This window comes from Oryzias melastigma, linkage group LG23 (genome assembly GCF_002922805.2).
Source record: "Oryzias melastigma strain HK-1 linkage group LG23, ASM292280v2, whole genome shotgun sequence".
Lineage (NCBI taxonomy): Eukaryota > Metazoa > Chordata > Actinopteri > Beloniformes > Adrianichthyidae > Oryzias > Oryzias melastigma.
Genome location: NC_050534.1, coordinates 6,350,750 through 6,374,714, shown reverse-complemented (window position 1 = coordinate 6,374,714; position 23,965 = coordinate 6,350,750). Strand labels below are relative to the sequence as shown.

Sequence of the window (23,965 nt, the reverse complement as noted above, 5' to 3'; positions counted from 1 at the left end):
CTAAGATTTCCTTTTAGGCTGTTTTGAAGTTTAGCTAATATTTCACCTACTTGCTAGCTGTTTTGCTAATTTACGCTATTTTTGAGTTTAGCTAATATTTCAGCTGCATGCTAGCTGTTTTGGCTAATCTAGGCCTTTTTCAGTGTTTTGGTTATTTTGAAGATTAGCTATTTTTTCAGCTACATGCTATCTTTTTTCACTAACCTAAGTTTTTTTAGGCTAATTTGGCATTTAGCTAATACCTCAGCTGGTTTTTACCTTCAACGCTAGCATCAGATTTTTTAGCTATCAGCTTCAGCGTTTTCAGCTATTAGCTTCAGCTGGGTTTTTTTTTTTTGTTAGCTGCTTTGGCTTTTTTTAATTTTAGTTTTTAAGGCTAATTTGGCATTTAGCTAATATTTTAGCTGGCAATCAGCTTCAGCGTTTTTAGCTACCAATTTCAGCATCTTCAGCTATCAGCACTAACATCTTCAGTGGCTAAATTCAGCTTACAGCATTCACACTAGCATTTTCACAGGCAATGTTACATATATCTAGTTCATAATTATGTTAAAAAGTTACGGTTTTAAAGTTCAAAAAGTTTAGTTTTAGTGTGTTTGATAAATGACAAGGAAGCACAAGATACCAAGTGAGGTTACATTCAAATCTTGCAAAGAGTTTTTTTTTTTTTTTTCACGACACGAAAGCCGTTAACTCCACAGCCTTACAGTTTGAACAGACACCTTGAGCCAAATGTTCCTCATGGTTAGCTACAGACAAAACAAACGGCTTTTTGTTGCCTGAGAAAGTTTTTACTTCATTGTAATACAAATATAAGGAATTTCAAGCACAAGCTCCTAAAGCTGGTGTGGTTTTTATTAATGTCTTAAATGTTATTTGACTGGTCTGACCAGTGCGGTGAGCTTTCCAAACACCTTTTCAGAGCCATAAATCTGCTGCTCTGTTTTCTGCATTTTGTTGAAATCTGAGGTCAACCTCCGGTCACCTTAAAACTGTTGGCAGGATGACGTTTTTAAACAAAAACCCTTCAAAGATGTTTGATTTTCCCTCAACAAAGCAAAGTCAGACTAAAACACAAAGGGGATTGTTTTGAGAAACCCACCTGTGAAGTCTTCCAGGCACTCGCAGGTGTAGCCGCCCTCTCGGCTGTGGCACCTGCCCCGGTTCTGGCAGGGCCCCGAGTAGCAGAGGTCGATCTCCGTCTCGCAGTAGTCTCCGGTGAAACCGAGCGGACAGCGGCAGCGCAGCCCGTTGATGGGGTGGATGGGTCGGAACAGAACCGTGTCGGAGGCGATGAAGGGCGGGGAGCTGTCAAACTTCAACACTGACACACACTTCATGTAGTTCTCACAGGGTTCCCGCAGGCAGATGTTATCATCAAACGGCAACACCTGCAGTGGAGACAAGTCGTAGTTCAGAGAGTATATTTAAACATTGGTGTGTGTGATCACTGTCAGTTACCTCCTGGGAGGATATGGTCCTGAGGAGTGTCCGGTTGAGGTAGATTTGCTCCTGCAGATCCTCGGATGGGAAAAAAGTCCCTTTGCCCGGACTACCTCCTGGCTGCAGCGCCGAAAACGTCACGTTGAGAATGGAGCCTTGCACATCCGTGTCGTTTTGGATGTTGAACACAAACACTTCCTCCCTCTTGGTGGACAGAACGGTCGCCACGCCTTCCAGGAAGAGGCCGAGGAGCGGAGAGAGGAAGCGCTCCTGGGACATGTTCTCCAGACGCACCGTGATGCTGTTGGTCAGCATGTCGTCGGTGATGATGGTGACTCGTAGAGTGCAGTGAGCCTCAACTTTGTGGAGTCCATCTGGAAGGATAGAGGCGATTGATCGTTACACATTTTGACTTATTGCAAACGATTAAACTGAAGGAAATAAAAAATAAGTCACATTACTTGGTTGGGTATCGAAATAATTCCCAGAATTGCTTCAATTAGATTCATTTTTTTAATTTTTCCCCACTCTTTCAATCCCCTGAATTCAATTTAACTCAATTATATTTTGAGTTTAAACATTTGTTTAGAAATGCATTAATCATCTATATATGTTTTGAAGATGTTCATGTGAATTTGATACAGTCCACATACTGTGAAATGTATTAGTGAAATCATAATGAGATTGTTATTATCATACAGTGTTACATGGATTCTTAAATTGTTCTGCCTCTCCTGGAGAGCGTTTCAGTTTGGCCACTAGGTGGCGATCGTGCTAAAGCATTACTCCTTATTCCAGAAGAAGAAGACACTATGAGGAAAAAAATGTGCTTTAGACCACAAGTGGTTACTTTAAAAAGAAGTTTCCTTAGAATTCATGCTTGTGAGTTAATAAAGATGTTCATTTAGTCAGTAATGTATGTTTAGGTCGACCGCGTTAGCATAAGCCGTCCTATGGGAAATCCCATCATACGTTAGCATCACGCTAGCAGATTTTAGCATTATGCGTTAGATCAATCTCTACTTTTATGGGTTGATTATTGATCTATTCAGCTCAGATCGAAGCAGATTGATTAATAGATTTAATCAACCCAGTCCTAACCGTGAAGATGTTGCTAAAAATAAAATCAACAAATTTGATTTCCAACTTTAATCAATTGTTTTGATTACAATATTACAATAAACAATATTTTTGACAAAAAGTCTTGTTTTAACTTCTCCTTTGGGAGTGTTTATAGAGTCAAAATTTCGTCAATAAATTAAAAACACTTGTTCAACTAGACTAAGGCTTCCCAAACTTTTTCTTGTGAGGGCCACAAAACTGTTTTCTTCTCTGGTCGGATTGTAGGCTAACAGATAAAGTGTAACAATCACAGGGTGTGTCTAAACGTAACAATTATGTATTTTCAGAAAGCCACACACGACCATTTTTTAGCAATTCCCCTTCTGTAATCTTCACAGAGAAAATAAATCTAAAACATTCCAAGAATTAAACCACTAAATAGGGAATCCTCTCCTGCTGTGGTTCTTTTGAGACGTTGGAAGGCTGCAGCTCCTCACACAAGGCACAAGGTGTTTGCACTCCAATCAAGGTTTCTGAAAATCTTATTTATACCATCAATATGGAATCTACTTTTTATTTATACATTTCTCATCACAACAGCAGTCAAAAACCTTTTGAAACACACCTAAGGTCAGCTGGTCAATTTATGTTTATAATTGACATCCAAGATGACATAGTGACACCAACAGGATAAATGACTCAATATGGCTCATTTACAGTCGAAAACAAAGATGGCAGCCGAATAAAGAAAGATCGAATCAAAGCTTTTTCCTGGATTTTTAAGGTTGAAACTAAATCACAAAAACTTTTAATCAAATTATTTTTCTAAAGGAAAGTTATTTTAGAACAAAAAATCTCAAACAGTAGCCTTCAACACAGAAGCGGTTAACTTCCTATAGCAGAGGGAAACCTTTGGAACTACTTCCTGTCTAAGACCACATTGCACGAGTGAAGAGAAATGGTTTCCTTCCTGTCAGAGAATGAAGATCAAACGAACATAAACGCTTTGGAGGTTTGAAAATCTAGAAGCAAAAAAGACTTTTTACTTTGTGTGACAAGCTGACAAACAATAAATGTTGACTTTATTGAATGATTGAACTTTTATTCATACAACACTTTACAACAACACCAAAACACTAGGCAAAGTAAATTTAACAACAAAACTAACCACAGTTCCTTCACTGTTGAACACTTTTAAGAAGACGCGGTACTGCATGTCTTTTATTTTACTTTTATTTTTCTTTTTTTGTAAAAAAAAGAAAACCATAAATATGGAGTATAAGTCGCCCCTTGAGAGAAAAGTCTGACGTTTCAGAACAAAATAAAATTAAAAAAAATAAATAAATAAACACAATAATACTAATCTTGTGACGCATATAAGAAAAATATCAAAGTTTAAGAGGAAAACAATCAGATTTTCTTCCATGTTTGTTTTAGACGACACTTCTTCTTCTGCTGCTGTCAGTAGCAAATGCTTATACTCAGATTTAGCGCCCTCTAGTGGTTGATAGAGGAAACAACCGCTAAAGAACAACCGGTGGTTACTGGGAAAAGAACAAATATATGAGCCTATTTATGACAAAAGAAAAACACGAATAAATTGCTCCTGAGTACAAGTCGGATACCTGGCTCAACTATGAAAAAAACTGCGATTTATACTCCAAAAAATACGGTAAATTCACTACCGTAAAGCATTGCTTATTAACAATGGGGTTTTTTCTAATGGAGTTACTTTAATTGCGCCAATGGTAAAAGAGTTATAGTTGTCAGAATGTCAACACTGGAGCTACAGCTTCAGGATTAAATACCTAATCCAAATGAAATCCTCTTTTTTGTGTTCTTGAAGCATTTTTCTCATAGTAGAATACCTATATAAAAGAATATACGATTAAAACTTCACTTCTGAATATTTCTTAGTTCAAACCACATTGGCTCAGAAAACCAGATGCTTGAAAATGCTCAGACAAATGACGCAGCAACATAAATGGTTGTACCAAAGTTTCCTCTTCCTCTGCACATAGCCTGGTCCCCCGCATGTGCAAGACATGATGAGTGTTAAACATTCATGCTGTAGCGAATGACGATTCTGGATCAAAACTTTACCACTGGATTAATCCAATATTGCTCGTCGTTATTGTTGCACTGCTAATGTCAGCTTGAGTCTATAAACTTGCGCAAGTGCACAAACAGAGCTCTCAGTGAGGGGGAGGGGCAAGTTGCTCTGCGCCAACAGTTCCGCCCACAAACCAGAATTGTTTTTCTTATTAGCTACTGTCCTAAAATGTCCTAAAAAATGACAAAAGCTTCTTGATTTGGGCAAAAAAAACTTCATAATCATAATTAAGAGATCACTGGGAATGATTTTACAATAGAAAAAAATATGGTTGGATTGGGACTTTAAAGAGTTAACTGCACAATGTCCATAGTACAAAACAATCCCAAATTATCACTCCTCTACCACCATGCTTGACAGTTATTTTGGTATTCCTTCAGATTTTCTGAGTTAAACACAAGCTGATCAGATCACGATGTGTATTGATTAGAAGCGCCAGGCTGTCATTTACCTACTTAAGGACACATGAGGACATTCACACGATCTTTCTGCCAACTAACAAGGTTTTCTAAGGTGCCAACTACACTTGTTTACTGTCTAACAGTTTTGCTGTTTCATTGAATTAGGAAGTTGCCAGGAGGGGTGCATCTGATCTCCTGAACTGAGAGTAATTAGATCAGTGTAAGATGTCATTCCGTAGGGCTCTTGAATGCGTTCTCATGTCCACTCCTGGCACGGCCGTGAGCTGTGTGGGAGGACAGAGGAGGCCCAGAAGCTGCAGAAGACACAGGCAGGGTGAAATACAGCTGACGACAGGTGGTGAGGCCAGGCCAAATTCATGGTGGGGGATAATACTGTTGAAGAGGCGCAGGGAGATGGGTCGGATTGCACAGCTTTGCTGTGCCGCAACCAGCATGTGTGTGTGAGTGAAGGGCGTGAAGAAGTCGCTTTGACGCCCCGCTACAGGTGTCCTGAGATTATTTCTCAGAACGCCATACCTCGACTCATACACAGTCCGTTACATCTCTTCCAATTATCAACATAGCAGCACTCGTCATTAGAATCCGCTCATTTCATGCATGGAGGTCAGAGTTAAAGGACTGAGACAGTGGATCTGGGGTAATGAGGGGCAGCTGCACTTATCTGCCGTCTTGTGGTCAAATCTAAGTGCTCATTCAGCAGACTGAGTATAACGCTCCACACCTGTCTTTCTCCATGTGTCTGTGGATGTTATCTCACATGCTGCCAGAGATCCTCCACCTGGACAACCCCCCACATGGACTCACATTAACGTGCACACAGTCTGGATTTAGACGCATTAAGTGAAATAATCAAAACTCTAACCAAGATCGTCCTGACACAACCTGTTATTCTGTTTCCTGAGAAGATGTTTGTAAATTTGTGAATGGTACCAAACTAGAATGTCTTAATGAGATCCCAGCTTTAAATAGAAACTACCAATAAGAGCCTCTAGAGATGTGAGAAAGTATGACGGAGTATTAGGACCACCATGAAATTAAATACATTTTTAAAAAGTACAAAAATAAAGTTGTGGAGTAATGAAAAAAGTGAAAAATTAGAAGTATAAAGTAGTACATTTATAAGAAAAAAGTCAAAAATTTACGAGAATAAATTAGTAAATTTATGAGAAAAAAAATGTAGGAGAATAAAGTCATAAAATTGTAAGGAAAAAGTCAGAAGTGTACGAGAACAAAGTCGTAAAATTATGAGAAAAGTAAAAAACGTATGACAGTAGAGTTGTAAATTGTACGAAAAAAGTCAAAAAGATTACGAGAATAAAGTAAAACATTTATGAGAACAAAGAGATACAATTATAAGAAAAAAGTAAAAACCTTACGAGATTAAAGTTGTACATTTGTTGTAGATTTACAAAAATAAAGTAGTAAAATGAAAGTCCTAAATTTATTATAAAAAGTTGTAATCTTACAAGAATAGACAAGAAAAAGGGTGAATTATTTACTATAACAAAGCAATATTGTTATGATTCATAAGTTGAGAATTTACGAGATTAAAGCTGTTCATTTATGAAGCAAAAGTCTGTTAAAGAAAATATAATCCACAGAAAATGAACCAATATCTCGTTTCAGTATGAGAGACGTAAAGTGCATTGTAAGAAGCTACTTCAGGATTCGTTTCCCAAATAAGGACATATTTAGTCTTTCAGCGAGTCAGTATTTTTATGTTATAGGTATAAAAGTTTAAAGTAAAGAAGAATTTTCAGGAAACTGGGCTTTTTCAGAAGAAGATTCTTGACCCACAAGTCGTGAGTTTCCATCAGCCGAGCCATTTACGCCGTCTGCAGTATAGTTACAGAGGTCTAAATGCATTTTGACACATAGATTCATATGATATAAAACCCATAAATTGCTGCATCAACAGATGTAGTCAGCAGTAATATGGATGAAGGCTTACACATTTTCTCTCATATGATCAAAGTGGGATCTTTTTTCCTTGCAATGATGCTTCATACATCGTCATATCACAGTCTGAGAGACACATATCTCCATACCAACCAAGAAGAAGCTTACTGGTTAACTTAAGTGACATAAAGTTATACATTTATCAGGTTTGTGGCTTACAATTTCTGATCAAAACTAATAAACACATTTTCTAAAAGTGCCATTTCTCCATTCCGTCTTTGCATCCCGACTGACACTATTAATAGAGCCCACCAGCTGCTAACATGGAATCACACACTGTGGGAGAGGAGGATGAACCAAAGGGTGTGTCGGGGCAGATTCCATGGAAAACATACACTGATAGAACAGACACACAAAAGTGATGAAATGAACCCTTGCTAGTAAAAAGACATGAGCACTAAAGCTGCTGGAGGGCACCTTTCTTTGTGTTTTGTTTTCACATAGTTAACAAAAACAGCTGCTAATCAACCACAATAAAGCCTGGCGGCGTGCGCACAATTTGTCACTCTTGTTACGGCTCCTATAAATGTGGATGAAAACATCAGCTGGAGTTAATCAGCTTCAAGTAAGTGATACTTTCTCGTAAATTTAGCTTCTGTAGCACCAAAACCACCATCAGTTAGTCTGTTTAGGAGCTGCTAAGAAAGGAATAATACAGTGTACAGTGCCCTTATCCTGGGCTCATACCACTAGGGTTAGTAACTTTAAAAGTGCAAGTAAGGCCTCTGCGGCGCTGCAAATCCGTTTGGTTTGGTTCAAATTTTCGCCGGATGGCGCAGCTGAACCGCAGCAAACAAAGCGTGAACGTATGTGAGTTTGGACTTTTGCGAGGTCAGTAGCAGAGCCTGTAGCTTTAGCCATCCAGTAGCTAATATGAGCCATCGGCTGTAGCTAGACGGCTCCCACATCACACCTGGGCAGTAACGCTAGCCGTGTGAGCCCGGAGTTACAATACGCTCTAATCATTAGTACAGTATTAGTCCACCTGACTGCCCTTACAGTTAGATATGAGCTGTCTGTAGACGAAACGTCGACAAACCTGTAGAGCAGGGGGGGCAAACTCAATCGCACAAGAGGCTAAAATTCAAAACACACTTTAGGTCACAGGCCGAACACAATAAACATTTATTGAACACTTTAAAACTAATTTTTTAAAACCGTAACTATTTAACATAATTATGTTGCATGCAATAATACTAGTTTGAATGCTGTAAGCTGAATTTGGCTGCTGAAGATGCTAGTGCTGATAGCTGAAGATGCTGAAATTGATAGCTAAAAACGCTAAAGCTGATAGCCAGCTAAAATATGAGCTAAAAGCCAAATTAGCGTTAAAAAAAAAAAAATAGGTTAGTCAAAACAGCTAGCATGTAGCTGAAAAAAAAAACGTCTAAACTTCGAAATATCCTGAAAAACTGAAAAAAGCCTAAATTAGCCAAAACAGCTGAGATGTAGCTGAAATATTATCTAAACTCCAAAATAGCCTAAAAAAATCTTAGTACATGCGAAAATAGTCCAAAAGCTACCAGAATCTCAATTTACAACATTTTTAAATCGTAACTTTTTAACATAAAATGTATAAAAACAGGCAGGAATATTATTCCAGAATAAATCAACTTAAACCTTAAAATACTTTGAATATATATTTTGTTACAATGATACAAGTTAGAAAACATCGGGCCACTTCCTGGTTGCCGTTCTTGAATGACTTCACATACCTGGTGTACATAAAGCTTAAAGCTGTCACTACACCTACACAACTATCATGAACATTTTCACTCTACAGGCTCATTGAGTGATCTAGAACCATGATATTTACTACGGTGTGCCCCGTACAGGTCTGCCTACAGATTTCGCTGTATCCACTCATAGGGGTGGTTGTCACTCAGTCATAAGCTTGTGTTTGCAGAAATGACCACACATGCAGACACACAAAGGGCTCATAAACGTGTCCGTCAAGTATCCTCTTAGCACATAGCTGTGGTTCATCCACACACACACTGTATTCATCGGTCGTAGCCAGCACACACTGCCGCCAGCTGTCACTGGAGGTGACAAGCACACACAGATTCTAACAGCCCACAGATATGTAAAACACCCATCTACAACACAAACGCCTGCAAGTTGTCCGGCATCGACGTGTGCGACAAAAAAACTTTAAGCTGGAGGTGATTATTGAGGCGGCTGACATGGAAAAACTTAGGACTTGATTGACTCGATGCAGTGAGACTATCCGTTTCTGCTGTGGGGGGCACCCTCCCTTCCTGTAAAACCAACAGCAGTGTTTGGTGAGCTGGTTGAAGGGACGGCCAGCGACACAACAGAAAACAAACATTTGCAGCTATGGAAGCTTTCAGGGAGGTGACACATCCAACACAGCTTTTCCTTTAGAAAAACTGTTTTTGTGACTAAATCAAAACGTATATGAGAGGTTCAGTAAACTCAGAGAGATTATATAGAGGGATGATGTTAAAAAATCTTATAGTTTCTATTTTTAAAAGCCTGGAATGCTTTACTGCAAAATAAAACGTTTTACAGCCTGTAAAAAGCTGTATTTAAATTCCACATTCCTCACACTTTCTTTCTTTTTTGCTTAAAATTGCTTCAAGGGATTTGAATCCATTAAAATTTGAATTCAACCAATCAGAGAGCTGGATTTGGTCTGAAAGCCCCTCCTGTTTTTAACACATACCTGAACGTCTTCATAAAGAAACTGATTTTCCAAGTGAAAATCGATCGTCTTTTACCTCATTTATTAGCCTGTTAATAGAAAATATGAATCTGTTTTCTATTCTTTTTTCTCTTTCTGCGCCTCATTAAAAGCTTTTTACTTAAAAAGTCACTCTAACAGGACGTCAAAGCTCCTCTCCCCCCCTCGACTCTCGTGCCAGCCAGCACCATCATCAGGTCGTGTATCAGCAGGCTGCAGACACACCGACAGACATCCTGTTTGCTGAGCGTGGAGGGAAATCGCCCTGCAGAAAAAAATCTCCCTGACAGTAACTCAATCAAAGCGTCATTTATCAAAAAAAAAAAAAGAAAAAAAAAGAGAAGCCAGCGCTGCAAAAATAAAAGATGAATGGAAAAATGAGGAAAAACAAAGACTGAGTAGAGCTGTGTGAAGAAGAGTTAAATAAGTTTTAGTTAGAAATGTATAGTATCACTATAATATATCACGATGGATAGATAATGTAACAGTGTAAAAAATGCAAAGTGAACATTTTGGAAACATATAAATTAGAAAATAAGAGGCATTTTGTTTTATTACCTTCATACTTTTTCTTTTTTTGTTCTTTTTTTTTGCTTATGTAAATAATGATTAAAAAATGCACAAAAATATATGCATAAAATATTATGATTTTTTCTTCCACATACTACTCTTCTGAGCACTTTATCACTTTCTGTTCATCATAACTCCACTCCAATCATCTTTTGGTGTATTTTCAGTCTTCCCAGTTGTATTTTAATTGTGATTATTCAATTTGTAGCCAAAAAAAAAGTTTTAGCATATTTTAAGACATAGGTGCTGCAGAGCGGCAGGAGTTGACATGGAATTTGCCTCTGATTTGTGGCCTCCCCTGACGTGTTCTCCCTCTAGCTTACAGCCCCTCACACCTCCAACCTAACATTACAATTACAACAAAAATGGGGAGCAATATTGGAGCTATCCAATAACCGTTTTGATACCAGCTCAGACAAAGAAAACAAAGACGTGAATGGATCTATTTGTGGATGCATCACAATGGGGCAAAGCAGGGAGGTCGAGACCCGCCCATTTTATTTTCTACATCACTAACATTTCTGCATCTCTTTTCGTCTGTTCCTCATTCACAACAGCTTGAAATAAGGAAACACTCGGAAATGCAAACATTTTCTTTACATATGTTCTCCTTCATCAGAAAAGAGCCACAAGAACCAGTTTAAAACAACAAAAATAACGTTTTCATCAGATTGAGTCTTTAAAGAAGGGCTGCCAAAACTTTTTCACTCAAAGGCCCAGAATCTAAATGGGATCCTAGTCCGCGGGCCACATTCAATATTTTTTTAATGTCATGAAATAAAAGGAGAAAGTATATTGCACCCATAGAGTTTTCAAACACCATAGAGAATCAGTGAGAAATGGGTTTTAACTAAACACTCCGCGGCTTCAGCAGACACGACTTGGTGGGCCATAACATATCCTTTGGCAGGGCAAATGTGGCCTGCGGGCTCCACTATGGGCACCCATGTTTTAAAGAGTAATTTTCCTACAATGTATGGACCAATTATTAATTCCCCGGGCTTACACTGCATCCGGTGTGGACGCCGGAGCAGAAGCTAGGGCAGATGACTCACATCGGCTACAGATGGCTGGAGCTACAGACTGAACTTTTGACTCTGAACTCACGTACATTCACGTGATAATCCGCCATTTCTATAGGAAGTATTAGTGAACAAACCCCTATTCCGCCATAATTTTGACTTAGATTCGCAACACTTTTTTTTCTGCGTGACAGGGTAAGCATGGAATTTGTATTAATACTTTTGTCTTATGCAGTCTTCACATATTGTGTAACAAGTAAGGGAGACCGGAGTTGGTTGTCACAATGACGTAGTGTTAACAACACGGTGAAACCAGCAAGTACAGCGGAAAATAGGTTTTATTTTGAAAAATGTACCAGATGCACTTTACACTCACTTACATAATTTCCAGTTTAGGTTTTTAATGGCCCCAACTTCACAAAAAAGTGCTCCAGATCAGCTCAGGGGTCCAGCAAAAATGGATCACAGAGGCCAGATCGGACTGGATACACTATGAGCGTGGGGTTACCCCAATGTAGTTGTTCCAGCTGCCGCTGGTCTTAGTTTACACCCGACTTGAAAAGACTAGTGAACTCGGTTTGTGGAACAACAGACTAGATTTCTGTTCACAGAGCTGTCACCAGTCATGTTTTATTGGCCTGCTAGTTTTAGCCTCCTGAGCTTGTTGGACACCTGTTAGTGTTGGTGATCCTTTTTAGTCTATTCCTGCCAGAAACCCTCGGTCTATATTAGGGCTGCCATGATTAGTCAACTAATCGACGACTAATCGACTATTAAAATAGTTGCCTACTAATTTGATAGTCAATTAGTCTTTACTTTATATTATATGGAGTCAGAGTGTAGTAAAGTTGACAGTTATAATGGTACTATGCTAGCTTTTTGGACTATTTGAGCATTTATTGAGGTTTTTTACGCTATTTTGGAGTTTAGCTAATAATTCAGCTGGATGCTAGCTATTTTAGCTAGTTTATGCTTTTTACTGTTTTTTAGGCTAATGTGGAGTTGAGCTAATATTTCAGCAGCATGCTAGCTGTTTTGGCTAAATTAGACTTCTTTTCATTTTTTTAGGCTAATTTGGCTTTTTATATTTTAGCTGGCTATCATCTTCAGTGTTTTCAGCTGTCAGCTTCAGCAATTTTAGCTTTTTTAGTTATCAATTTCAGCATCTTCAGCTATCAGCACTAGCATCTTCAGCAGCCAAACTCACCTTAAAGCATTCATATTTGCATTATCGCAGGTAATGCTATATATCGAGTTTTTAGTTAGTTTAAAGCTAATGATGGTTAAGATGTTTGTTTTACATCCACTTTGCCAGTGACCCGATTAGTCGACTAATCGGAAAAAATAGTCAGTGATTAGTCGACTAATAAAATAATCGTTTGTGGCAGCACTAGTCCATATACAAAGACATACATGGATCTAGTCGTCTACAAGTGAATGCATTGAAATCAAGTGGAGCTGGGAGTCAGTGATGTTCACAAATAAGCTCGGCATGTTTTCGTCTGCTCCTGATTCACAACGACTTAAATAAAAAAATACTAAGAGATGCAAGTTTTAACTTAACTTTCTCCGTGTGTCCTCCATCATCAGAAAAATGTCAAAAAACATAATTATCATCTGAGTGAGTCTTATAGTTTATTAGGCAACTTACAAAAAATCTAAGTCTAAAGAGAGTTTAATAAAAACCACAAGAACAGTGACTTAACCTTTACATCGACCAAAGAGATTTCTGAGTTTTAATCATTACTCCATAGAGATTCCTAAAGCAGACATGGGTTAACCACGTGTGTATGATTAACCAAAGGAATGTTCGACCCAGCAACTTATAAGGAACAAAGAAGCAGAGCCATTGATCAAACTGTAACACCTGACTGCTGCCGTTCTTCATTTGACGTTGGATAAATCAAACAGTTTTCCCATCAAAGCCTCAAAGTTCTATCAATCTATCAACACCTATGAAACACTTTGCTTTAATCCAAAAAAAAAAAAAAAAATGGAAGTCACACAAAGAAAGAAAGAGTTGAGCCGCCATTTTAGCTCTGCAGTGCGACTTCAGGCAGGTTACAATGTTGACTGGAAAGCTTCTGTCTGCAGCCACTTTCTGATACATCTGTGTATGTCTGGGAGCTGTCAGTGAAAGGTCGTCTCATCTCTCCACAAGCTTTCTGCCACATATTTCCTCAGGTAGGTCCATCCCATCTGATCAAAGCGTTGACAGGATGCAACGTCATACTTTGGGAAATAAATCTTCCCAACAGGCAGACAGATTAAAGGTGAAAATTGCAGTTGTATGTGCATATATAATCAAACATGTGCACACTGCTGCAGCTCTGAGGTCATTTCCCAGCAACACCTGCAGCTCTCAGGGAGGCCCAACCAGCCTTTGTTTCTTCTCTTCATCCTCCTCTCGCTGTCGTGAGCACACCGGCAGGATTAACTCTCTCGTTTCTATTTTCCCCGTAAGCTCTCAGAGATGAAAAAGTGGGAGAAGTTGCACAAAAGACTCCATTCTCTTCAGGACCGAGCGGCTCAGAGTGGAGGAGTGTGTGGGGTTGGGGGGGCTGGGGGTGAGGCTGTCAGAGGGATAACATCCCAACTACAGCCAGAAAACAGGTGGGATTACACCTGAAAGCTGGAGCCGTTTCTGAAGCAACAAGGATACAAACGGGATTGACTTTTGGAAACAAGATGCAAATGTTGTAGCATTTTAGCTTGAAGAGACTATTAAAAACTGATTCCAGGTTTCTATAGTTCCATTATATTATGGTCTTATACAATCCAAATTACAGTTTTTGTCTAATTTGGATTTAAAGAATCTTTGCTTGTTTTTATACTATTAAAGTCCATTCAGACTGCATTTCAACTGGACATTTCTGTTTTAAACCAAAGCTAGCAAACAAAAACCGTGTGACTAAAGAGCTCTTCAGTCATTGGCTATGAATTAAGAGGGAGGAGCAAAGCAACAAGAGAAAGAATAATGGAAATCCTGAGCTTTGTAATCCTCGTCGGGACAGTTCACTTATTCAAACATTGTATTTCGCGGATGTATGTATCAATGTTAGGAACAACAGTTTTTAATGCTACTTTGGTACAGTGGAGGCATCTCACAAGGATGCAACTGAGAGGGTGACAGCTATGAAGGTATAAGTGTTTATAACACATAAATTGTCAGGAAAAGTTGTTTTAATTGAGTTGCTGTGTCTAATCGTCATGATTGCTAAAATCCTACTTTTTACATCCCGTAATGCCCGGCTATGGTGGTCCTTTCCTGTACTGGACCAGAGTCCGCTTGGGTGTATTCAGACTGAAAATCTGTTCTGGATAATTGGGGGAAACTAACTCTGGTTCACTTTACATCATCTTCATCAGTTCAAATTAAAGGACATATACAAGCAGGCAGGAAAGAGCACAAACATCATAACTTGACACTCTTTAGTCTGTTCATTAGTGATAATCTGGTCTGTTCACACAGAAGCAATAATGTTTTGGACAATATCTCACACAAAGAATTGTTTAAGAACCCATTGAAAAGTTGATAAATGTCTTATACTTATGTAACACTTTTCTATCTTCCTTGAAGGCCCAAAGCATTGTACAGCAACAGTTCCAGTCACACAACGATGACAGCTCCACTGCCTAACACTGGTAACAACCTATAACCACCTGGACACCTTCGACACATGGACAGACAAGGCTGGAACTAAACCTCCGATTTCCAATCAGATGTTAACTGTTATACCTCTGCACCAGACTAAAATCAGACCAAAAACATTGCATTTTAGAAACAGCACTCTTTGTCTATTTTGCAACACGGCTGCTTCTCCGCGTCAGAATCGGCTAATTTACATTAACTGTGTTTACACTATTACAGTGCAAACCTGCTTCTCTCGACATCAGAATTCATTGTAATTGCGGTAATTGCGTTAACGGTTGAGGATTTACGGTAGTCGAAAGAATGATTAAAAGCCAATTTCACAACCACAATCAGGAAGATAGGAAGTTTTCTATGAATAAAAACAGAGGTAAAAGGCTAGATTTTCAAAGTAAAACACCACTAATGAACTAGGCTTGTTCACTTTCGGTAAACTTGTAAGTCTTGCCAAGCAGAAAGTCCAGAGGAACTACATCACTAAAATGGATCACAGGAAGATGGCTGTTGTACAAACCTCGGTTGGGTTCTTTCTGTGTGGAGTTTGCATGTTTTCCTCATAAATGTTTGGGTTTTCTCAGAGGAGTCTGGTTTTCTCTCACAGCCCAAAAACACTCTTCTAGCTTAGGTTCTCTAAAATCAAATTAATGAATGGTGCCATATATTTAGCTTTATAAAAACTAAAAACTTTTAGTACAGTACTATAGAACTACTTCACTTCTAGTCTTCTTTACATTTCAACAGCCTGTCCAGATTAAATTGTACTTGACTACCACTTGAATTATCAACTTAAGACAACCATTTAAAAGAGAAATAACCTACAGTCATCCATTTTAATCATAAATACCAACGAACCCCTATAGTGTGAACTTGTCCTGGTATTGATGGGCTTTTTCACCACATGTGCACATCTGGATACTTAAAGCTGCCTCCTTGGGCTTTAAGAATAGTAGTTTGATACCTGCCAGTTGGCATCCTAGGGAGTTGAGAAGCCTTTACCGCTGTATCGACTTCTCCTCCACCCTCACCTTGAAAGAGAAAAGACTTTCTCAAGCCTTCCGCAAGTGTTCTTGATGGCTGTGCTTAAGCAGAGCACTAAGAGGCATCGAGTGCCGGGCCAAGAACCGGCCCAGCTTGAATATCTATGTCCCATTTAGGATCCCTGGGAGAGAGTGGTGAGAAGAATGGAGGGACTGTTCCTGCTCAGACAATACTGAACGAGCCCGGATGGGGAGGCCAGATAATGTGAAATGAGGGCTAATAAACGGCTGGCTTATTTTAATGCCCGAGGGTGTACTGGTATGAGAGCACCTGATAGCTCTACGACGGCCAATCCATGACATCAACCAAAAAGGGATTGTTGGAATTGGGATGATAGAAGATGGTTTTGTATCAGGTTAGTTGTGTATGGGTTTCTTGAATGCACTTTTATCATATGGTGTTCACACTGGATTAGGCTTGGTGCGAAATCCTGTGAATCTTGCTCCAGGGTTTGTCTTTCTATTTTGATATATGAAAGACTTGGTGTTATAGAATTCCAGCCGGGCACAAACCCCAATTATTAATTTGTCCTTCATGATAAATTCCCAACCAGTGGGTATTTCTGTGGTTTGAAAAGGACACTAACCAGCTGTCACTACCAAATCTGAGCCCCTGATTGGCCAATTGGTAACAATGGACTTGCCCACAATCGCCACGTGTTTTGTACGTGGTGCTAGAAAACTGACTTCAAAAATTCCACATATATGCATAGACTTTTTATTGAAGTAGTCATTTGAACGCACATTTCTGACAGTAACATAAGAGAAAAAAAAACATAGGAGTGAAAGACAACAAATTACCCATCTATCCTGTTCAAATCAATGAGGAACTGTTTCTAAATTAGACAAGTGTCATGAGACGCTTGGTTTCCCCGAGACATACAAACGTAATTATAACATTAAGGAGAATGACACCGAAAGGAGCCGAAAAGGAGCAAAAGCTAATCTTTAGTGGATTCAAATGTATCTCTTCTTCTTGAATGGTTTTGAAACTCTTTAAATCTACTTAATGGATTCCCTCCTGAACCGTGTGGCCTCCCTGTTTTCTCAGTGGCAACTCCCACTCTCTATTTCCTGTGTTTGTCTGTCTCTCCTGGCTAATCGGGTTAAAACAACTCTCTGCTTCTTTTTGTCAAAAGTTCAGAGTTCACAGCTTCCAGGTGTCTGCTTGTTCTGTTTCTTTAAGATGAAAGGCAAAAAGAAAGAGAAAAAAAATCCCTTTAGGTCACGAGTAAAGCCTGTTTTTATGCCAGACAGGCAGAAGGTCAATTAAAGAGAGCAAAAATTGGAGACGCCAGCAAAAAGTGACAGTCAAAGAAAACTGCGTTACTATTGTTGACGAATGTATTCAAAATAAATCAATATGTAAACCAATTATGGATTTTAAACTTGTCCCAGCTGTGATTATTAGAAGTAACCCAAGTCACCAAAAAGAGGCTTAACAACTTAATCAATGAATCAATTCGTATTCCTATGCATGAAGCAAGTTGTTAAACCAACTTTTACAATTTTGAAATGGTTTCAAAATTAGATAAATCAATTACTGCGATATTGGAAAGTACTACAATGTATGAAGTGCTATCATAAGGGACAGAACACACAATAGCAACAAAAAATGATCAATCCATTATTACAGTCCAATTTGTGGAAACACTGAATTTTGCAGACATGTGACCACAGTGTGGTATAATGTTCTAACAGATGTCCTGGATCGATTTTAGGTCAGTGAATCAGATAATTCAAAAGGAACCGATATTGACCCTAGAAGTGGATCGTCAACCACAAACGATGATATGGCTCAAATCGTTGTTAAAACAAACCAATACACCCTTGATTATTTTTGTGTACATATTGACCCTTGCTTTTCTACAATGTCCTCGATTTCCTTGAAACGCACTTTTTAAATAAAAAGTATTATTATTAGTAGTCAATAACCAATACCAGCACATGTACCTACAGTTGGAAGAGAGTTGGTGCAAAATGTAAAGCTGTGCAAACCTTGTGACTCTTGCTCCAGGCTTTTTCTTTTACTGCTTTATTGCGACATATGAAAGACTTGAAGTTTAATTACTGCCAAGTAAAAATCACAATAATAAATCTCTTCTTCATGATCTATTTTCAAACAGTTGTTCAAAATGAACAAATATCAACTATAAATTATAGTCAATTACGGCTAGGGATGGGCTATATATCGGTGCCAGTATCTGCATCAGCCAATATTTCCATATTTTAAGTTTATCGGTATCGGACCAATACAAAAAAAAATCCACAAATATTGTTTTGACTGTTTTCATGTATATTTTATATTTGATATGGATACATGTTCCTAGAAGATCCATGGCAATGGAAAGTTTATGTTTTACAGATACATCGAATAGTCAATAAATGGTCGGAATGTTTTCAGAAATATTTTAGAAGTTTTAAAATGATATTTGTTCCTATGAGTATGTTTTGCATGTTAAAAGGGTCAATTAAAATGTGATTTTATAGTTAAAGAAACATGCATTTCTAATAAAGAAATAAAAAACAAATCTAAACTTTGTGTTTGCTAGACACTTACATACATCGGCTATCGAGCACAGTTGCATGGGAAATATTGGTTATCGGTATCGGCCAGACAAAATCATCCCATCCCTAATTATGGTAACACTCAAATCGTTACAATGAACTGTTACACCCTAATGACCAAATAATATAAAGATTTGTTCTAGATACCTAGACCAGTTTAGCCCTCATTTAATGAAGGAATCCACACACACAGCAGTGGTGCTCTCTGCACTCACAGCGTCCTCGAACTCTACCTTGTACTTGTGTTTGAGAACCTCCACATACAAAGAGTTCCACATGTTTACCTACACACAGCACAAATTGATGCATACACTGATTCTCCATGATAAGGCCACTGCAGACAAATAGTTACTTAGGGTGGGGAAAGGAGGGCTAGGAGGAGGGGGCAGCACAGATCACACATCGGATTGTGACGCTCTCTTAAGAGCTGCTCAGCCATGAATGGCCTTATAGGACCCGAGTATCCATTACAGCGATACTAAACCTTTCTCCCTGCTCCTGTCGTTAGCTGCTGTCATTACCACTCGCCTTTGCTCTCCATCTACAGATCTGGATCGGCGATTTCAACTGTACCATGGACATTTTTGTGCCAGATTTTCAGATTTAGATGCATTAAAATGAATTTGTTTCTAAAATATGCTAAATGTAATTTTAAAAAATGATAAATAAACTAGGAACTATGACTAAAACAAAAAGTGAACTTTATTTTTGGGAACATTTCTTACTTTAAGTATTTATTTTTTATCTCCAGAGTTCTATCCGTCCCATTCCGACTCCTCCGTCTCTTTCCTCAGAGGAGGTGTCGGGTTTCACTTATTGTTGGTGCTGGTTACTGATAAATAGGGTGCCTAGTTACCAGCCGACACATGATTGGCCCCTTTCAACAAAGCATAGGAGGAAATAAAAGGACAGGGTGTGGGGGGGGGACAGGGGTTGTCCAGGGAAACCGGTAGACTTGTGTCTATTTAAATAGGCCAAATCTTCCAGGCATTTGTGTGTAGTCGTGTGCGTCCTGTGTGTCGAAGTGCGGCATACAGACAAAACAGGGTAGACACTGACCCGTCCGACGCCCTTAAGTACCCCCCCTTGACACCTGCTGGTTGCCTGCAGGGTGCCCCCCACTCTGCCCCCACCCCTGCAAACTTAATTTCCCAAGCTCCGCCCCCTTTTCGAGAAATGCAGGGCATCTACATTGAGACAGTTTGGCCTGAGATGATCTAATCCAGAAAGCTGTCTGACTTTTACCTATAAGCAACTTTATTTAGCTTCCAAAACATGTATCCTGAATAAAGCTTACTTTTAACGAACCACACTACAAATACCTACAGTGAATAATATTTAAACCTACAAGTTAATCTTTGTTGTTTCGAAATTTGACAGGCTACATAATCGTTGAAGAAAACCCACAAGAGAGTTTTATAACTAGTCTACTCCACAAACCCTGAAAAAATGTCATCAAATCTGGATGAAAACATGTTTTAATTTTGATTAAAACTAATTTATAACATTTTGGGGGTTTTACTTCAAAACCCTGACTTTAGTTCTAATATTAGTACCAATTACACCAATGGTTTGATTTTCTTCAGAGAAAATCTTAAACTTAGAGAAATACTGCATTTATGTGGTGATGGAATGATCGGAAAAAGCACTGTCCGACTTGAAAAAGACACATAAACGTTAAAAAAAAGAACAAATCTTCCAACATCACAGAAATGCAGAATAACTTTCTGCACCTAAAAAAAGGCCAATGTAGTTATAGTGCACCATTCCCATTTGTCAGGTCAGATTAAATCGAACGGGCCGCATATGGTCCCTGGGCCGCAGTTTGCCCACCCATGGGTTAGAGTCTACTATCCCATTCAAATATAATTAGAAATACAGTTAAAAATAGATACACTAATGTATACTTGGTCAACCAAATTCTGTTACTGACCCACTCCTTAGATATAGATAAAAATAAATCAATTCCAACTTAAATGATTGAAGTTTGGGTTTTAATATTATATTGTACCTCTTTCAGTTGGTATTGGGGATCCATAGTGGTGTAGTGGTTAGTACTATTGCTTCACAGTGAGTGGTTGAAGTCCTAACTGTGTGGAGTTTGTATGTTCTCCTTGTGCATACATGAGTTTTCGCACTCTTCTCTCAGTCCAAAAACATGCTTCTTGAGTAATATTCTAGATTGTGAATGTGAGTGTGTGGTTGTGTGACCCTAAAATGGACCTTTCCAGGGTACAACGCCGCCCTTCCCCTGACACTAGCTGGTTTAGGCTCCAGCAACCCCGTGACATTGAACTGAACAAAGTGAGTTTAGAAGATGAATGACTGAACTGCATAATGCTGTTTGCTCTCTGAACTCTAGTTTTCCATTACACTAGACAATCAACCACTTTTCTTCAGGAATGATTTATGTACATAACCTTCTTAACATCCAAAGGTCTTTCTGTAAAACACACAAACTAAAAGATTACTCTTTCACTGAGCTAAAAACGTCCCAGCATTTGTCTCACTTCAATTCGCTGAAAAATATGCTCTTTCTCCAGACCGACTAACATCAATCAGCTGTTCAGAAGCTGTTAGCCAGTTGGCCAGCGAGCCAAACAAATGCTAAACCAATTAGCTATTATTGAATGTGCCCCTGTGTCAGCTGGAGAGTCAGTGAAGCAGTTCAATTCACTGAATCCTTCAAGCTATTGTTCAGCCAGAGAGGGAAGCAGCAAGCAGGCTGGGAGGATGTCGAAGGAGATACAGATGTCTCACTGCTGCTTGGAATCAACCAGCCCACCTGGAGCTCCTGGCTATCAGCTAACGCCTTGATGTTTCTATCCTCCGCTGGCTCTGTGCTGTCACCACCCGAGCAGCACCGGAAATCTCTGCATTACCTTCCGTAAAAATGTTTTTGGGGATCCCGTAGAGAGCATGTGTCTCAGTTCATTTAAGAGATCGGATGTTATCTTGGGCTCATATCTAACTTGTATAAATTTGACAAAATATATTTCTATGGAGAGTAAAATATTGAAAGTTATTTAAGGTTTAAGCTGATTTATTTTGGAATAAAATTCCTGCCTTTTTATTATTCATAATTATTTAAGTTACAGTTTCAAAGTTATAAAATTGGCATTCTGGTAGCTTTTTGGACTATTTTGGCATTTACTAAGTTTTTTTTAGGCTGCTTTGGAGTTTAGCTAATATTTCAGCTACATGATAACCGTTTTCACTAATTTAGAATTTTTTATGTTTTTTTTGGCTATTTTTTTGTTTAGCTAATATTTAAGCTACATGAAAGCTGTTTGGGCTCATTTAGGGTTTTTTAAATAGTTTTTTAGGCTAATTTGAAGTAAGGTTAATATTTACTTGCTAGCTGTTTTGGATAATTTAGTTTTTTTTTTTTTTTTTTTTTCAGCTATTTTGAAGTTTAGCTATTTTTCAGCTACATACTAGCTGTTATGGATACCCTAAGTTTTTTGTTTTGTTTGTTATTTAGACTAATTTAGCATTTAGCTAATATTTTAGTATCTATCAACTTCAGCGTTTTCAATTTTCAGCTTCAGCGTTTTCAGCTATCAATTTCAGCATCTTCAGTTATCAGTACGACCATCTTCAGGGGCCAAATTCAGCTTACAGTATTATCACGGGTAATGCTATATATCTAGTTCATTGTTATGTTAAAAGTTACAGTTTTAAAGTTTTAAAAATTAGTTGAACTAGTGTTCAATAAATGTTTATCCTGTTTGGCCCGAGACCTAAGGTGTGTTTTGATTTTGGCCCCTTGTGCGATTGAGTTTGACACCCCTGCAGAAGAGGGTTATTTTCTGTATCCTCTTATCAGCTCTTCACCGACTACAATCTGGAGCATGTTAATCTCATGAAATGAAAGTAAAGAAACTTGAGACACTTGTAGAAACAGAGGAAAGAACAGAAATAAAAAGCGATGGAAAAAGTAGATTTCCACTAATTTATGGCGCAGCACTAAAAGCTTCTCACCGAGTCCCTAACATCACATTTACATTGCTATTGTCTGTGGAAGCAACAGACAAATGTGGTCATGATGGGGGTTGCAGATTACCAGGGGAAAAAAACTCTGTGCGACAAAGCCTTACGGTTGAGCAGAGAGGAATAATTCCTTCTCTCCTGGAGTCTCTTTGAAGCCAGAAAAGGAAGAAATCTAAGCGTAAAAGGCGAAATAATGCCTCCTAAACCCAACTTTTGGTGCATTTGTTCTCAATTTACAGTGTTAATTTGATAAATTCAGCTCTTGCATAATTCCGATCATTTTACAGTGTGTCCTTGCTCCTCCTATTGCTTCTGTCTTTTCTTCCTCACCGGGGTCAGGCAAGTGTCACTGTATTGTGTAAGGTGATGTGGGATGACAAGAACAGCGCCTAATAACGAGTCAGCCTCAGGAAAGAATAGGAGGAGAAGTAGAAAGTCGTATCAGTTTCTAGCAACTTTCCCAATTCTTTGTAGAGGGGTCTTCTCCAGCCAGTTGGAGGGGTGTCCTTTCATACATTCTTCGTCTGACGGGGCTTTCATCCTTACTAGCGTCATTCTTGGAACTGAAAAGGCTGATTCGCTTTAGGCATGCTTGGCGAATGAGGAGAAGGGACAAAAGTGTGCTGCTGTCACTGATGGATTGTTGGCGGTTTTTATGGCCGAGACTTTGGACAATTCTTGTTGGTATTTTTACATCTAAAAGTCAACCCCTTTTACAAGCACACTGAATCCCCAACTACATCTGATTTCTTGAGTTATCAGTAGGGGTGTGTGTCTTCCCTCTCACACCATTTGATACGCATCTCGATACATAGTCCACAAATCAATTCAACTTACTTTTGGCAATACAATACTTTATTTTTTTTTTACCAAAAACACTAAAATCCAGATATTTCTCATTCATATGGCATTTAAAGTTATAAATAATAATCAGTGACCGAGAAATGTATTGAGGCATGGACTTTAAAGAAGCACACTTATGATTGGACGTCTTTTTGTTTGCATCGCATAAACATAAAAAGACAAAGACGGTAGAAAAAAAAACCCAAAAAACCCTACAGTTTGCCAGAAATCAATTATTTATGTCTTGATTGATTTTATACCTTGTAACCAACATAGTTTTGTTCATGTCTAGCTCGATCAGTTTTACATCCATAACCGATACTGCTGTTACTCCCACTGCCTGATCGATTTTTCCAAATGTATCTAATATCTTTTACATCCCTAAGTATCCGACCATTCAAGTGACCAGCAGATGATGATTCGATACCTTTTCTTCGATAACGGCGATAATGAGATACTGGAGAAACCTGTTCATTTCTCTCCGAAAAGCTAAAATACTTCCGTATTCACTCCTGTGTTTGTGTCAATATAAGGCAAGAAATTCAAGCTACATAACCAAGACTACCAGAGATCA

General features: G+C 38.6%; 1 protein-coding gene across 5 annotated transcripts in view; it reads right to left on the bottom strand.

The window, feature by feature from the left end:
* celsr1a (cadherin EGF LAG seven-pass G-type receptor 1a) overlaps positions 1-23,965 on the bottom strand; it is a 115,806-nt gene that overhangs the window by 67,614 nt on the left and 24,227 nt on the right. For all 5 annotated transcript variants that reach the window (XM_024285409.2, XM_024285401.2, XM_024285425.2 and 2 more), the window contains exons 2-3: positions 1,462-1,817; positions 1,103-1,391 (exon numbers count right to left, since the gene is read on the bottom strand). In XM_024285409.2, the coding sequence (XP_024141177.1) occupies positions 1,103-1,391; positions 1,462-1,817 (645 nt within the window). The remainder of the gene's footprint in view (positions 1-1,102; positions 1,392-1,461; positions 1,818-23,965) is intronic.